General features: G+C 45.7%; 1 protein-coding gene across 7 annotated transcripts in view; it reads left to right on the top strand.

Annotated features, from left to right (window-relative positions):
- Window positions 1-13,330, top strand: part of lmna (lamin A) — a 116,524-nt gene extending 103,194 nt beyond the window's left edge. For 4 of the 7 annotated variants that reach the window (XR_010959732.1, XR_010959730.1, XR_010959731.1 and 1 more), the window contains 2 exons: window positions 2,564-3,039; window positions 4,515-13,330. Coding sequence is in view for 2 of the 7 variants with exons in the window: in XM_067977385.1 (XP_067833486.1) it covers window positions 2,564-2,989 (426 nt within the window). In the remaining 5 variants the exon portion in view is untranslated. The remainder of the gene's footprint in view (window positions 1-2,563; window positions 3,040-4,514) is intronic. The other 3 variants (XM_067977388.1, XM_067977387.1, XM_067977385.1) reach the window with 2 other exon arrangements.
- Window positions 13,331-16,119: the final 2,789 nt, after the last annotated feature.

Below are 16,119 nucleotides of genomic sequence, written 5' to 3'. Positions count from 1 at the left end.
GGAAAGAGCAGGGGAGTGGGACTAATTGGATAGCTCTTTCAAAGAGCCGGCACAGACACAATGGCCTGAATGGCCTCCTTCTGAGCTGTAGGATTCTATGATATCTAACAGCTTTTGGCACAGTTGGGAAGGGATGCAGACTGAAGAAATAGAGGAGTAAGGATTACTATTATAGGTATCCAGACACAATGGGCAAAAACACAGTGGGCCGCACAAACTAGCAGGGGAGCACTTTGGAAGAAGCCGTGTCCAACAAGGAGGAGAGACTGAGTGAGGAGGAGCAGGTGCCACCATGCTATTCCGTTGAATGGTACGAGCCCCAGGCTTTTGTAGGTGTTGCTGCAGCCCCAGTGAAACAATCCTGGAGCAGTGGGTGACTCGGCTCTACCAGCTACGCTGGGGCTTGTGAGTGAAAGTAATAATCACTCACCTGGAAGGCAAAGCACAGAGAGAGATGCTGAAAATGCCCAAATATTTTTGTAAACCGCAACTTTTATAGAGATAAAGTGCCCCTTCTCTAACCGGCTTCAAAAGCGACGGGAGAGTGTCCAATCATTTACGTTGGTCAGGCAGGAATTACCATAACTGCAAAGAATCCACAGAAATGACCGGGCGTGCAAGTGCTTCGAGCTTTAAAGGACAGGGCAGAAACCTGCCCCAAATCCTGAAGAGCAGGTACATACTGATACCAAGTCCATCTTTACAGCCATTAAAGAGAAGACCTTCCACAGGATAGATGAACAAGGTGGGAACTATCAGCGTTGGATTTTAGCAATCCATGCCAGGAGGAAGCAGGTGTGATCCACTCCTCAGTTCAACGTCAGGTCCAGGAAACAGTGGAAAATGGGCGTTGGAATATGAAAGAATGCTCACTGGAGTTTGCCAAGGAGATAAAAGGCACCACGGCTGCAATGCTGGCATGATCACGAGCAAGAGAAGATGATGTCAACCTCCGAGGTAGCTCAAGGCAACAGGCCGGAACACCACAAACCAGTTTGATGAATGGGACAGAGGTCAGAGGGACAAGGGCACATTGAGTGTGAAGTCTCAGTGCCAGAATACCCCACTACCAGAGCTGGCTTTAAAGACTGCCCAGTTAGCCAACAACCAATGTGAAATCTGGAACCAGCCAGGAAATAACAGTGCTTGTCCAGGATGCCATGAAAGTTGATAGACCCAGAACAGCTGTCTCTGGTCTAGCCCATCCATGGTGTCACAAAGAACAAAGTAACACAAGCCTGTGACAGGTGATCCAAGGCTCAGTTTTGGGAGCAGGAGGAATCGATAATCGAAAAAATGTCAGTCCAGAGAAGGAAAAGCTCCCACGGCAAAGCATTCCTCTTGGTTACGCAGGCTGATTGGATGCAACTACAGAGGAAAGACTCTGTGTTGGAGAGGACCATTAACTATGGAAGGGATGATAGGAATTAGGAGTCACCTGATGTTATGAAGCTACTAAGACAACGGTATCCGTTGGAGTTGCATCAAAAGTTCTGTATGGGCTGATGCGGAAGTGGACACACCTTAATCCAATCACTAGTTTTTGCTTTCTGAAGGGAAAAAAGAACTTGCATTAAAATGAGATTGAGGAGAGATTGGATAGGCTGGGGTTGTTTTCCTTGGAGCAGAGGAGGCTGAGGGGAGACTTGATTGAGGTGTATAAAATTATGAGGGGCCCAGATAGAGTAGACAGGAAGTACCTGTTTCCCCTAGCGGAGAGCTCAAGAACTAGAGGACATAGATTTAAGCTGATTGGCGGAAGGAGTGGAGGGAACATAAGGAAAAACGTTTTTACCCAGAGGGTGGTGGGTGTATGGAATTCGCTGTCCGAATTGGTGGTAGAGGCAGGGACCCTCAAACTCTTTTTAAAAGTACCAGGACCTGCACCTAAAGTGCTGTAAGCTGCAGGGCTACAGACTGGCTGCTGGAAGGTGGGATTAGAATAGGCACCTGGTTGTTCTTCGAGCCAGCGCAGACACGATGGGCCGAATGGCCCCCTTCTATGCTGTATCTTTTCTATGGTTCTGTATAATGCCTAATCACATCTCAGGAACATCCCAAACCCATCACGTCCAATAAATTACTTTTTGCAGTTACGTGGGCAAATTCAGCAAGATACTTTTGCACAGAGCAAGGTCCCATAAACGAGATAAAGAATAAATTCATCTGTTTTTAGTTGGTGTTGCTTGAGGGAAGAATGTTGACCAGTACACTGGTCCTTGCTCTTCTTCTGGGTCTCAGTTTAGCATCTCAGCGGGAGGACAGAAAGAGGGATGCAAGGCCTTTGAGCAACTGTGTACCCGGACAGGCCATTTTGGGGCTGACAGAACACGGAAATTGCTGCAGAGTAACAGCCTGATAAATACCATCCCTGCTAAGTATAGGGTCTTGGCTGGAATAAAAGGGTATGGGGCAAGAGTCAATAGAGTAGATGGCAGCCAATCCCAAGTGTAACAACCAAACAGCCCATCCCCACTCTTCTTGTATTTGTAGTTAAGCCTGGAAGGGGTCCAGATACAGACAAAGTGTTGCATAGAAACCTGCTGTTTTTCCCCCTAAACAGGTCAACCCAGAGCTGACAGCATACACATGGCTGCAAGACCCAGCCGACACCAGAGATAAAAGAGGGGTAGTGACTGAAAGACAAGGCAGTGAGACGTGCTTCAAGGATGTCCCCAGAATGCAGTATCCTTGGTTCCAGGCCAGGCAGGGTCACAGTTTTACAGTTGTAGAGGACACCCAAGACACACTCGAGAAGCCGACCAAAAAAAGAGAGAGCAGATCCAGCGTCGTGCGAGTCAGAGGAGACAGGGCGGACACCGGAGAGGCGGACTCCACGACCTTGGACGATTCAGAATCGAAGGTGGCAGAAATGCGGAGGTCCCCCCGGGCCACCAAGGGTATTCCACCGAAGCGGTATGGACAGGCCTCCGTGCGGAGTACTAGAGGTGGGGTAACACGCTCTAAGGGTTCAAAGAACCGGAAATAGACTTTCCCATCAATACACCACCTGGAGGATGGACTGTTGTCTCTAAGTATGTACGTATGCATGCAGGGGGGGGGAACATCTGTGTGTTCATATAGTACCAAAAATAGTGGGATAGACAGGGAATCAGGGACACTGTCTTTTTCGCAGGAAGGAGACTCAAGATTGAGATAGTAACAGTGTACTGGCCACCAGACCAGTTTCTTTAGAATGTTCTTGTCTCATTTTGAAGAAATAATACAGTAATAGAGCTGTAAACCTTGCACAGTTTCTTCCCTGTTATTGATCATTTGTTTTGAAACAATATTTTAAGCAGAGTTAGGGTGCATCATCCATCATAGTTCCCCTCCCCTCCCTCAGGAAAGGAATCTAATCACATCAATCAGTTAAAATCAAACTGTTCCTAATTATACTCGATGCTAGATTTGGAGATGGGCAGCAACACTGGAACTGTGTAGGATGTGCATATGCACAGATGGCTCCAATCTGTATTTGTGAATCTCTCACTATGAATGCAGGTTGTGCCCAATGACAGCAAGGTCTGTACAGACCAGCAGTATGAAAATCAATGAGAATAGTTCATCTTTAATAAACAGAGCTCTCAACAAGTATGACACACCCCCTGACTAGCATAGCATTTACCTGAAGTGGTAAATCCCTGACAAACACTGCGTTTACCTGAAGTGGTAAATCCCTGACAAACACTGCGTTTACCTGAAGTGGTAAATCCCTGACAAACACAGATTTTATCGGGGTAATACTCACAATAAACAATTTGTGAGCCAATAGTGGGTAGTATGTTCCAAAACACTTGTGCCTGTGTCCCCATTATTAAGAATTTCTTTCCACCTTCCTGAAAAATAAGCTCTAATTATCCTCTGTTTGTGAGAAAGCTTTAAGCTTCCTGGGACTTTTTTTTAAAACTAGAAATGACCATTATTACATCTATCAATCAACACGTGAGCAAAGGACCATGAAGAAGTGAAGGTTCTTGAAAGCCTCCCTTCTTATGCACTTGTGAGTTCTGGGCAGCCCATCAAATCTATAGCCTATGACATGGGGAGATATCCAGCGTTCTGTGGGCAGCACCCATAGTATCCTTACATTTTCGAAACTTGAAGCTTTTTGTGGTGTCACAGAGGTGCTGTGGAATCAAAAGAGGCTGTACGAGTGTTAGATGCAGTGAAACGTTAGATGCAGTGAAATCTGATCAGGTCACAACAAAGGGACGAGGCAAGCAGCATCAGCGTTACAGTGAAACCTGATGCATGATGGCAATAGAGTCCCGCGTGAGATCCTGTTGGACTGAATGGGTAGGGATCAAGTGGATTTGGGGCGTGCAAAAAAAATTCCGAAGAACAACTTCTGTGACCTTATCAGGGTTTGACTGCATGACATTAATCTGGTTTGCCACTTTGCTGCAGTGATGTTATTAATGGAGGAATTTATTTTAGATCAGGCAGCGAAAGCCGTGTATTGGAGCATGTGGACTAATGGTTTGTTTGTTTTTAATCTTTTTCTTAAACAGGGTGTTTCCAGGGGTGATCCACAAAATTGTGCGATAATGTAACTGTCAGAGCACTGGCTGCATTACCTGGACAAAGCATCTGACGCACCAGGATTCAAGACAAAAGAAATTCAAACATATTTTGTATAACAGGATTTTTTTTAAGAAAAGAAAAGTTTGTAAGCATGACGTAAATTTTTATGTTGATTTGAGATTCCCAGTGAGCCCTGATTTCTAAAAGATTCTATAAAGCGATTCTAATTGGGATTAAAAGCTGTACCAAACTCCATTTGTTTATTACACGGATATATATATATATATATATTTGTTTGCAATTTGTTGCCTGATTTCCCAAGGAGCTTTCCTTGGACACAAACAGATGAATTAAATATCATTGTCTTATGTGACTGTGGACATTCACTTGTCATGCAGTCCAGTTTTGATTGTCTGGGTTTTGCTCATAACCAAATCATGACTGTTTAATCCTCTGAGAACTAAGACGCTTGTTACCCTTCAATTCCCCTACTTTGAAAAATACCATTTCTAATATTCAGCATCTAAAATATAATTAGAGCATTATCTGCACACAAAAGATTCTTAATTCACAATGCAGTGGATTGAACTTAAATAACTCCAAAACATTATTTTTAGTTTTGACAATGTAATATGATTTTATTGCTCAAGTGATTAAACAATTGAAGTTCTCCCATCTCTCGTCATTTTGCCAACTGGCTTCCCTGGTTCCCGAGTTTTGCAGTGAGCTCAGGGCAGCCTCACATCACTGTTATCATCATCAAGGAAAGGAAAATTACCCAAATATATTTGTAACTAGTATCTGGTGCATTTTCCAATCAGCTCACTGAAGTATACAGTGGATTAGTATACTGTGAGGTAGGTGGGGATGGGGCTGGGTGTGACTGTAACGAGGCTTTAGTGGAAGAGGTCTGCATATATATTGCTATAAAATATGCGGCAAGGTAAGGATTTGACTTCATTTGGACTTCAATGATGTTTGAAAGGAGCTCTTAAACTAAAGAGGATGCCACGAAGAACAGGTGTGAGGATTTTAGTGATGGCACTGCTCAGCTACTGTAAGGTGAAAGGCAGTTTTCCCTTCCGTACTATTGCTATGCCTATGCTAGAAATGGTTTCAAGTAAAACCCTGAATCAGTGTTACACTGATAAAAGTTCTGGAGTCTTCAGTGAAGTCTTGGGAGATGTTTTCAGTTTGTGTTAGTGATTACTGGTCTGGGTCCAGTACTGGTACCGGTGCCCTCGGTGCCTGTACTGGTCTAGTCTGGTACCGGTGCCCTCGGTGCCTGTACTGGTCTAGTCTGGTACTGGTGCCCTCGGTGCCTGTACTGGTCTAGTCTGGTACTGGTGCCCTCGGTGCCTGTACTGGTCTAGTCTGGTACCGGTGCCCTCGGTGCCTGTACTGGTCTAGTCTGGTACCCGTGCCCTCGGTGCCTGTACTGGTCTAGTCTGGTACCGGTGCCCTCGGTGCCTGTACTGGTCTAGTCTGGTACTGGTGCCCTCGGTGCCTGTACTGGTCTGGTCTGGTACTGGTGCCCTCGGTGCCTGTACTGGTCTAGTCTGGTACTGGTGGCCTCGGTGCCTGTACTGGTCTAGTCTGGTACTGGTGGCCTCGGTGCCTGTACTGGTCTGGTTCTGGTGTCTGTACTGTGCCTAGCCAATCTGAGGTAGAACAGCTGAGGAGATCCATCAGCTAAAAGATCAAAGCCTGTAAGTGGCTGCCTCAATCTGGAGAATAGTCTAGGCTTGGAAAGAACTAGATTTTAACATTTTATTAACGGTCAAATCTTTCTGCCCTCTCTAGCCCCATTTACACTGTCAGTCCAATTTCATCCAGATCTCAATGATATAGATTGAATCTGTTTGAAATTATGTTTGGCCACAGTATATGTCTGCCAGTATGAAATAACGAGGTAGATGTGATATATGTCTAATGTGCCGTCCTGCATAAAAGACTTGCATTTATATAGTGCTTTATCAAGTCTCTCAGAAATGTCCCAAAGTGCTTCACAATGAATTGTATATGTTTGTTAAAGAAAGACTTGCAATTCTATAGCGTCTTTCACGACCTCAGGATGTCCCTAAGCGCTTTACAGTCAATGAAGTACTTTAAGTGTAGTCGCTGTTGTAATTGTGGGATACTGTTTATATTGGAGTCACTTAAAATTTATGTGGAGTACGAGATTTTACCCTAAATTAATGAGTATCTTTTAGACAGGTTTTTGTAAGTGCATCCGTTGTTTTATACCTAGTTTTTTGTACCCAGTTTGACGCTTCTCAGTCATGCTCTGCACAATGCATTCCCGATATATAGACCTTGAGTTAAATCCACACTGCAATTTAAAGAGCCACATCCAGAGAACAGTGACTTAAATCTAACCAGTTTTAATATTTATTGGAACCAAGATTAGCTGGTGTCCCATGTAGCTATGGGCCTCATCTGGGAATAGATGGAAAGGGTTAACAAATACATGAGGACCTGTGTTGGTAATTTTGGTTCTTTAAGGGAAACCTTTACTGTTCGACAGATCAACAAACGATTGGGGCAGGGGCTACCCTGAAAATTAGGATATTACAGTGTGCCAATATACATAATCCATAATTATCTGATTGATGTAAGAAACCTAGAGTTGAGGCCCCAGAATAAATGGACGGTATCACTGGTCACACAGGTGACACTTAGTGTGACCACCTTAGGAACTCTTAGTTGCACTATCCACCAGCTAACACTAAATGAAGCAACCATACTGTAACACTGCCAACACTGAACCAGTGTACCAGCAGAGTGTTAACCTTTTGATTAACTGACCTGACATTTTTTGTTGCTTTTTGTTTAAAAATATTTTCAACAGCAGTACACAAAAACACCATCAACTTTAGCATCATTGAATGTTCCAGCACATAAACAGGCCATTCAACCCATCAAATCCACCAGTGTCTTTCTTCACACGAGCCACTCAGGCTAATCCCTCTCCTGCATCCTCTCCACATCCTTTAATATTCCTCTTTGTAAAGCAACCATCTAATTCCCTTTTTAAAGAATAGATGGATTTTGGTTAAATAGTGATTTGCGGTGGAGAATTCCATATTCTAACCAACCAACCTCTCTGTAAAGAATCTTTTTTCTCGCCTCTCTTTTAATCCTCTTGCACTTAGTGTCTTTAGCAGAGTAAAACACCCCAAAACACTAGAGACTTTACTGTACTTTCTACCCTAACCACCCGGGGGGTTAACTGATGTAAATTCCAATCAATAACGGTCAAAGGAATAAATATGGTGACTACATTATGAGAATGTGGCTCTGTTTGAGTTGCAGTTACAAGCCAGTCACATGCCTCACATTACCTCGAAATGCTTTGTAATGGATTGCTTTACAAATGACCCGAGAGGCTCTACCTGTGCTATTATGCTCTGCTCTTTCAAACAACAGTGTAATATTTAGTCCCTGCAACACATCAATCCATTGTAACTCTCAAAAAATGCACACTCGTTTGCAATCAAGATCAGCCGTGGTTAATTTTATATATTCATTAAACTATCTCTATGATGGCAGACAGCAGCTCTATTATATATATAAAATTTGCAGTGTATGTTTTGCACTCCTCATTAGGACCTCACTAATCATGCCTGCAGCTGCACACTTCTAGTGCTGGACTGAGCTAAAACTCCAGATGCCCACACCTGTCCCTAAAACATCACTAATGCACTGAGGGGAATTCACCTTGTCCTAACTGTCTGTGGACAAAGTCCCAGGAGATTTACTCGTATATATGGGCAGTGACTGGCCATACAATGCTGTATTGCCAGTATTCTCTTTATACACAGGTCAGCAAATATATATTTACATCTATCCTAGTGTAATATTTAGCAGTGCCATGGCACAATGCTAAAGCATTATGACAAAGCACATGGGGGGCAATAATGGTGCTAACAGACAGCAGTGATGCTGGAATGAAAGCTCATCAATAAATAAACACTAACAGACTGTACTTAATATATGAGAGAGAAAGTGAGCAGTGTGTTTAGATCTGTGCAGGATTCTGTGGCTGTAGAGATTGTTTGAGTTCCCAAACAAACTGCACCTGACCTGGGAGTGATTGATACTTGCACTAAGTGCCTGAAATAGAAAGTGTTCCATTGTCAACACAAAATTCCTTTGCCATGATAAACACACATTCACAAAAGCGAGGTTGGAGAAAAATACAGCTGGAACTTTGTTCTCATTATATACCAGTTATTTCAATAGAGCCTTAAACCCCATAAAATCTTTCTTTTGTATATAGATATATTAAACTGATTCCACACAAGGCCATAAATTTCTTTATGAAGGGAGTTTATCTGTCCCAACATATACTTTTTATACAGGGCACGGCAGTGGTTGTCATTGTCGGTAATTGGTGACTCTTTTCAATATTCTAAAGTTGACATGAAGTAGGTTTTAGTATTCAAATGTTTTCAGTTTTACTCGCAGTCAATCGTGGCCCATTCCAGCCAGACATCTTTCTGAGCATGAGCAGTGTGTTGCCTTGTCACTGCTGGCTCGGGGTGGCAAAGCTTGACCTTTGGGGCAGACTGAGGTCAGACGGGTGGTTGTAAACCATGATGCTGTATTGTAACAATTGGCCTGGCAGAGATTTCAGTATTTGAGTAAGAGGAGTTAGTTTCATTCTATAGTGGGTGAGCTGCCATAGGAGCTGAGGGGGAAGATGAGTAGGTAGTAAGTGGACAAGTAGGCATTGGTAGTGATGCCTTGGGAACTGTGCGACTCACAACTTCTAACAATTCAAGATGGACACAGTGAAGGATGGTTGGGAAGGAGAAGCAAATAATGGAGATTGAGAGCTAGAATTTAGTAGGAGGTAGAAATGTAAATGTATAATGTAGAGGGAAAGATTTTGCTATTGAAATCTGTAACTTTTACTTGATGTGTAGCTGCTTATGCTAATTGAAATAATTGATAGGAATAGCTGTTTAGGAATTGGGTAAACTTAGACTAAAGCGAGATAACTTCATATTAGAGTGATGGACTTACTCGAGGTGCTTTTGAGATGAGCGAGAGTGCTTGACTCTTTCTCCCCCTCCTCTTTCCTTCTTGGGACTAGCTGGCAGGTTTGACTCGCTCTCGGGAGCATGTGGCCTGTGCTTGACACTTCATCCCAACAGCCAGCTGGCATTGCTGTGTGCGAAATCGTAGAATGAAGATATTGCACACCATTCCATAACACACTGGCACACTGCTGTCCCCCGCCCCCCCATTCTTAAAGTATAGCTATTTTTAAAATCTTGACATGACCGGACATATAACGCCTGACTGAAGCTTAACCACTTTTCCATTCAGAGACTCTTATTGACCACTTGCATTTTCTCTGCAGGATCCTTCATTAGTGGGAAAGCCTGTTGTTATCTTCAGCAGGTCAGAGGGATAGCAGGGCTGGAGTAAACAACAACAACTTGCATTTATATATCACCTTTAACTTAGTGAAATGTCCCACAGGCGTGTAATCGGACAAAAAATATTGACAACACAGTCAATATAAACCCACCTTCGTTATAACTCACCTCATACCATATGTTGATAACTTTATAACAAACAACTACATGCAATTTGCAGATTATCATTCCCAAAAAAAACTCCTTGTTGTTAAGTACTAAAGGCCACTCAGCCCATCTATTATGTCTCGTTGTTTAGACAGGTGTTCAGGATCCATGCTGACTTATTTCTATCTGCTTCCACCCTCTGTATAACTCTTACCATTCCCAGCTGATGCTTTCTTAAAATACGTGGTGGGTGTAACCAGTTAGTAAATGACATCTGACATTTTGACAGTGAGGTGATTCAACAACGGCCAAGCTGTGCGAGCGGTGATTAAGTTTGACTGACGCTCTGCTTTGCTGTCTGCTAATATGAGGGATGCCTATTACTTTAGTAGCATTTGTTTAGTACGTGCCACACATTATATACGCAGTGTGCATGGCAGTAACGTCAGGAAAATGGGCTCTCAATTTTTACCTGTGTAAAACGAATTACCAATGAGTTTTAAATGTCAGCAAAGTTCTGAAATTATAACCAAAAACCCGCAAAAAAAACTCTACTTTGTAAATATCACGTACGTTAATCGAACAGACTGCGATGTCGATGATGATCTCATCTCAGGATCTAGAGGCACTGCTGGAAGGGTCTTTGGTCATCGTGGATGGGATCATCATCACTGGAGAATCCTAGCAAAAGGCTGCAAATCTAGCTGGTGCTTGTGTGCTCCGGCAATGTTTGAAGAATGCTAAATGAAGAAGCAAAATGTTTTATCAACTTGCCTATATTAATGTCTTACTCTGTACGTTCAAAAAAAAAACTTTCTTTAATCAGAGGAAATTATCCCAAAGAGGATTAATTTTATCCCCTTGGTACTAATCAGCGATGAGCTGCAAGAATCCCTGTAAAACCAGATGCACAGGAAGACAGAATCCATGAAGGTCTGGAGATAGATGGATGAACATGCTGATGCTGCTCACATGCTGGAGTCTTGCTGATGCTGGGGAACCATTAGTGCCCGAGTGGGATTTTCCAACCCCGTCTGCAATTCCTTTTCACCTATTACTCACCTGTGCCTTTTTTGAGGAGCAGCCTATTTTGTTGATGAAGAAAATGCTCTTTGCATCCTTTACACATAGACTACCAAAGAACGTATTTTAATGGATGAATTCACCCTAGAGACAGAAGGCCTGGATGGTGCAAGGTGTTAAAACACTGGGTATCCAACTCCAGGACTTCTCGCAGAGGGACAAGCCGTTTCAGTCCAGCTCACAGTATTTATAGCACAGCCTTGCCTTATAGCAGTAACCTAATAAAGGACTGTTACAGTCTACAAGGTGAGACGCCTCACTGGCAGGGAAAAGATGCCACAAGTGACCCTTTTTGCCTGTTGCAGTGTTCTGAAGACCATTAACAGCAATGTCATTTCAAGACAGGCTACCGACATATCTCCTCATTTGTAAACATGAGGCATCATTCACATGTTTTAAAATCACTAATTTGAAACCTTTTATTTGCTCATGGCATGTGGGCATTTATTGCCCATTCCTTGTTGCCCTGAAAGGTGGTGGTGTTGGTGTTGAAAATGGCCAGAGCACAGGTGACGTCGTGGTGGTGAGAGGAGTTACATACTCTCTCTGCTTCAATCTTTCCCAAGGAAGGTTTAGCGTCAACCCATAAAACTCTCCTGTAAGATGAGGTGCTCCCTTAAAATAATTTAGCCCATGTCCCAGAATAAACAAAGCCCCACAGGGAAATCTGTATAGTGTATTACTCGGGTGGTACAGGATACATTACAACTACTTACACTTTTTGTTCTGCTGTATTACAAATAGTTAATCAGGCTAGTAGCCCCCACCAGACATGATTCTTCAAATTGCTAATCTCAATCAGCAGCTCCGGGCTACTGGGAAGATTAGAAGGTGACCAAATTTGCTAAGTAGCCAGTGATTTGAATATCAGGCTCAAATTAGTGCTTGGATAGAGATTAGTGTTGGGCTGTGACCCATTGCTGAAGGCAGGTGCCTGACAATAGGTGTGTAGAATTCCTCAACTGATACTGTAACTGGGGATGTGAAAGGTTGTGAAGTTCCACAGCATTCAGCCAACTTTCCCAGGACCGAGTTTTTAATTCAACAAGGAACTGTTACTTGAACATTTATTCCAAGGAGATTAATCCTGGAAAGGAATGCAATTGCACCTTTGGTACGGACAATCAGCTGGTCTGACGTGCAGAGAAAAGCTGCAATAGCCCACCATCGGATTAGGTGCAGTGCAAGAGGCAAGGATAAACTAGAGACAGTGGGATAAAGGCTGTGGAGGTGACTCACAAGCTGGCGAGTTGCTACGCTTTCAGTTTTACTGATGGGCACGATCTCACACCTACCTGGGTGGAGCCCGAGTCTAATTTTCCAGTCCTCGTTTTAACACACTAATTAAAAAGTGTACCAAGTGGAACTGCACCCAGTAAAACTTGTCATTTAGATTAACAGCCAGCTACATACGGTATAATTTCTTTACTACCCAATGGTAACAAGGAAATCAATGGCAACCAGTCCCTTGGTTATGTTATCTTACTATCACAAAGCCGTTGCATATTCAATCAGGATTCATGGAGATATTCATAAATGGATGGCTCGTGTACTTTATTAAATCTGGTTTAGAGTTTTGCCACATCCAACGATTTAAATATGAAATAAAGTGAACGTTTTCACTGGCACCTGCTGTCAGAACAGTGCTAAATTCTGGATGTCATCACATTATCTATGAATTTAACAATTCAGTAACTGCGAAGGTTTTTAAAATTCGGTTCAAAATCCCTGTCGAGCTGTATCTGTTTTAATGGATTTTGCTCTCTGATTGTCATATGGATGTGAAATAAATCTAAAAATGAAGCTCGATGGGTAGGTCAAAGCCATCGGGAGCACAGTTTGCACAAACTAAAATAGTTTGTGCCAGTTGGAAGGGTTAATGATGAAAACATTTTGTACTCTTTTTAAAGTGCTTTTTTTTTCCATAATCTGTACTGTGGGTCTGTATGCACAGGCTGCTGAGCTTGTGTAGGTGCCTGATATGGAACATTACTGTTTACGAGCTGAATCTATGCTGCCAATTAGACTAGTGTGCTGCTTGATGCAGAGGCTATAAGCTGTGGGGTTTTGCAAAGTACTTGCTTTTCTAAGAATGTATATCAAAGCTTTTGCTTTTTTTTTTACATGAGAAAGAAATTTGTGCCTATTGGTGCTTTTCAATAAACTTTCAAGTATATCACTAATTTTGAAGTGTGTCTGATATTAATTCTGAGTATGATGCACGAGGAGCGGGCCCACAGCGGTGCTGGCATGCTGACGCTGTGACACACTGAAAAGCACTAAGATGCAAAAGTGCACTCACAATTCTACAGACAACAAGATCTTCATTGCAGCAGCCTGTTAGGCGGCCATAACAACTTGCATTTATATAGCACCTTTAACGTAGTAAAACGTCCCAAGGTGCTTCACAGGAGCACCATTTGTTCCTCCTCTTTAGGTCCCTTATCACCGTACATCGTTTCCCTTCACGTAACCTGTTCTCAGGTTCTCAGCAGGAGCTGCTCTTCAAGCGTAGACACTGAAAGCCTGAAGCATGCAAGAGAGACCCACTTTATTTTAATTTCCTCCAATTTTTGTAGTGTCAATCTCCCGGGAAGGCAGTTTGTGTCTGATCAGTTGTTGGCCCTGAGATGAATTGTATATTTTAGTGAGCACCCTACCGTAACAAACAAATGTGATGTTCCCAATGCTGGAGAGACCAGCCCAGAATCTCTTGCCACAGAAATTGGATCCGAGGTGCTGCTCCAACAACACTCAAGAAGCTCGACACCATCCAGGACAAAGCAGCCCGCTTGATTGACACCCCATCCACCACCCTAAACATTCACTCCCTTCACCACCGGCGCACCGTGGCTGCAGTGTTTACCATCCACAGGATGCACTGCAGCAACTCGCCAAGGCTTCTTCAACAGCACCTCCCAAACCCGCGACCTCTACCACCTAGAAGGACAAGAGCAGCAGGCACATGGGAACAACACCACCTGCACGTTCCCCTCCAAGTCACACACCATCCCGACTTGGAAATATATCGGCTGTTCCTTCATCGTCGCTGGGTCAAAATCCTGGAACTCCCTTCCTAACAGCACTGTGGGAGAACCGTCACCACACGGACTGCAGCGGTTCAAGAAGGCGGCTCACCACCACCTTCTCGAGGGCAATTAGGGATGGGCAATAAATGCCAGCCTCGCCAGCGACGCCCACATCCCATGAACGAATTAAAAAAAATTCTAGGGGCTCTGGTTCACTGCCCATTTTCCTCTGGTACTTGGGTACAAATCCAAACCAAATAAAAATGAAAGTGTTGTATCTTCCAGCACTAAACTCCTAATATAAACTAGTTCAGGCCAGTGTCAACCCAGTCAAGTGAAGAAAAATCTTCAGCATAAAGGGTTGGATTTCAACTTGGAGCTGGGAAGACAGCGGTGGGGGGTTTTGCGGACGGGCAACCCAGAAGTAAGGATTTCCCACAGGTTTTACCAAATTTAACGGGAGGACCCGTTTAAAGGCTGTCTGTCTGTCTGGTGGGAAGACCTACATTTTGCAGGCCGCAGCAGGGGATCGGAGAGGAGGGAGAGATCGTGGGCCGTGGAGGATGTTGGGAGGGGGGGGGAAGGGAGAAAATCGCGGTGGGAGGTGGAGATCAGGGGGGCAGGAGGGAAGTGAAGAGAGAAGGTCGCGGGCCGGGAGGTGGAGCTCGGGGTGGGGGGGAGAGAAGGTCACGGACCGGGAGGTGGAGATTGGGGGGGGTGGGAGGGAGAAGATCGCAGGCCGGGAGGTGGAGATCGAGGGGGTGGGAGGGAGAAGATCGCGGGCAGGGAGGTGGAGATCGAGGGGGTGGGAGGGAGAAGATCGCGGGCAGGGAGGTGGAGATCGAGGGGGTGGGAGGGAGAAGATCGCGGGCGGGGAGGTGGAGATCGAGGGGGTGGGAGGGAGAAGATCGCAGGCCGGGAGGTGGAGATCGAGGGGGTGGGAGGGAGAAGATCGCGGGCGGGGAGGTGGAGATCGAGGGGGTGGGAGGGAGAAGATCACGAGCCAGGAGGTGGAGATCGAGGGGGTGGGAGGGAGAAGATCGCGGGCCGGGAGGTGGAGATCGAGGGGGTGGGAGGGAGAAGATCGCGGGCCGGGAGGTGGAGATCGAGGGGGTGGGAGGGAGATGATCGCGGGCCGGGAGGTGGAGATCTGGGGGGTGGGAGGGAGATGATCGCGGGCCGGGAGGTGGAGATCGAGGGGGTGGGAGGGAGAAGATCGCGGGCCGGGAGGTGGAGATCTGGGGGGATGGGAGGGAGAAGGTCGCGGGCCAGGAGGTGGAGATCGAGGGGGTGGGAGGGAGAAGATCGCGGGCCGGGAGGTGGAGATCGAGGGGGTGGGAGGGAGAAGATCACGGGCCAGGAGGTGGAGATCGAGGGGGTGGGAGGGAGAAGATCACGGGCCTGGAGGTGGAGATCTGGGGGGTGGGAGGGAGAAGATCGCGGGCCGGGAGGTGGAGATCGAGGGGGTGGGAGGGAGAAGATCGCGGGCCGGGAGGTGGAGATCGAGGAGGTGGGAGGGAGAAGGTCCCGGGCGGGGAGGTGGAGATCGAGTGGGTGGGAGGGAGAAGATCGCGGGCCGGGAGGTGGGGATCGAGGGGGTGGGATGGAGAAGATCGCGGGCCGGGAGGTGGAGATCTGGGGGGTGGGAGGGAGAAGATCACGGGCCTGGAGGTGGAGATCGAGGGGGTGGGAGGGAGAAGATCATGGACCAGGAGGTGGAGATCGAGGGGGTGGAAGGGAGAAGGTCGCGGGTGGGGAGGTGGAGATCGAGGGGGTGGGAGGGAGAAGGTCCCGGGCGGGGAGGTGGAGATCGAGGCGGTGGGGGGGAGAAGATCGCGGGCCAGGAGCTGGAGATCGAGGGGGTGGGCGGGAGAAGATCGCGGGCGGGGAGGTGGAGATCGAGGGGGTGGGGGGGGGAGAAGATCGAGGGCGGGGAGGTGGAG

This window comes from Heptranchias perlo, unplaced genomic scaffold (assembly GCF_035084215.1).
Source record: "Heptranchias perlo isolate sHepPer1 unplaced genomic scaffold, sHepPer1.hap1 HAP1_SCAFFOLD_146, whole genome shotgun sequence".
NCBI classification, from domain to species: Eukaryota; Metazoa; Chordata; class Chondrichthyes; order Hexanchiformes; family Hexanchidae; genus Heptranchias; species Heptranchias perlo.
The sequence above is the reverse complement of the archived record's forward strand: the minus strand, read 5'-3'. Positions and strand labels throughout refer to the sequence as shown.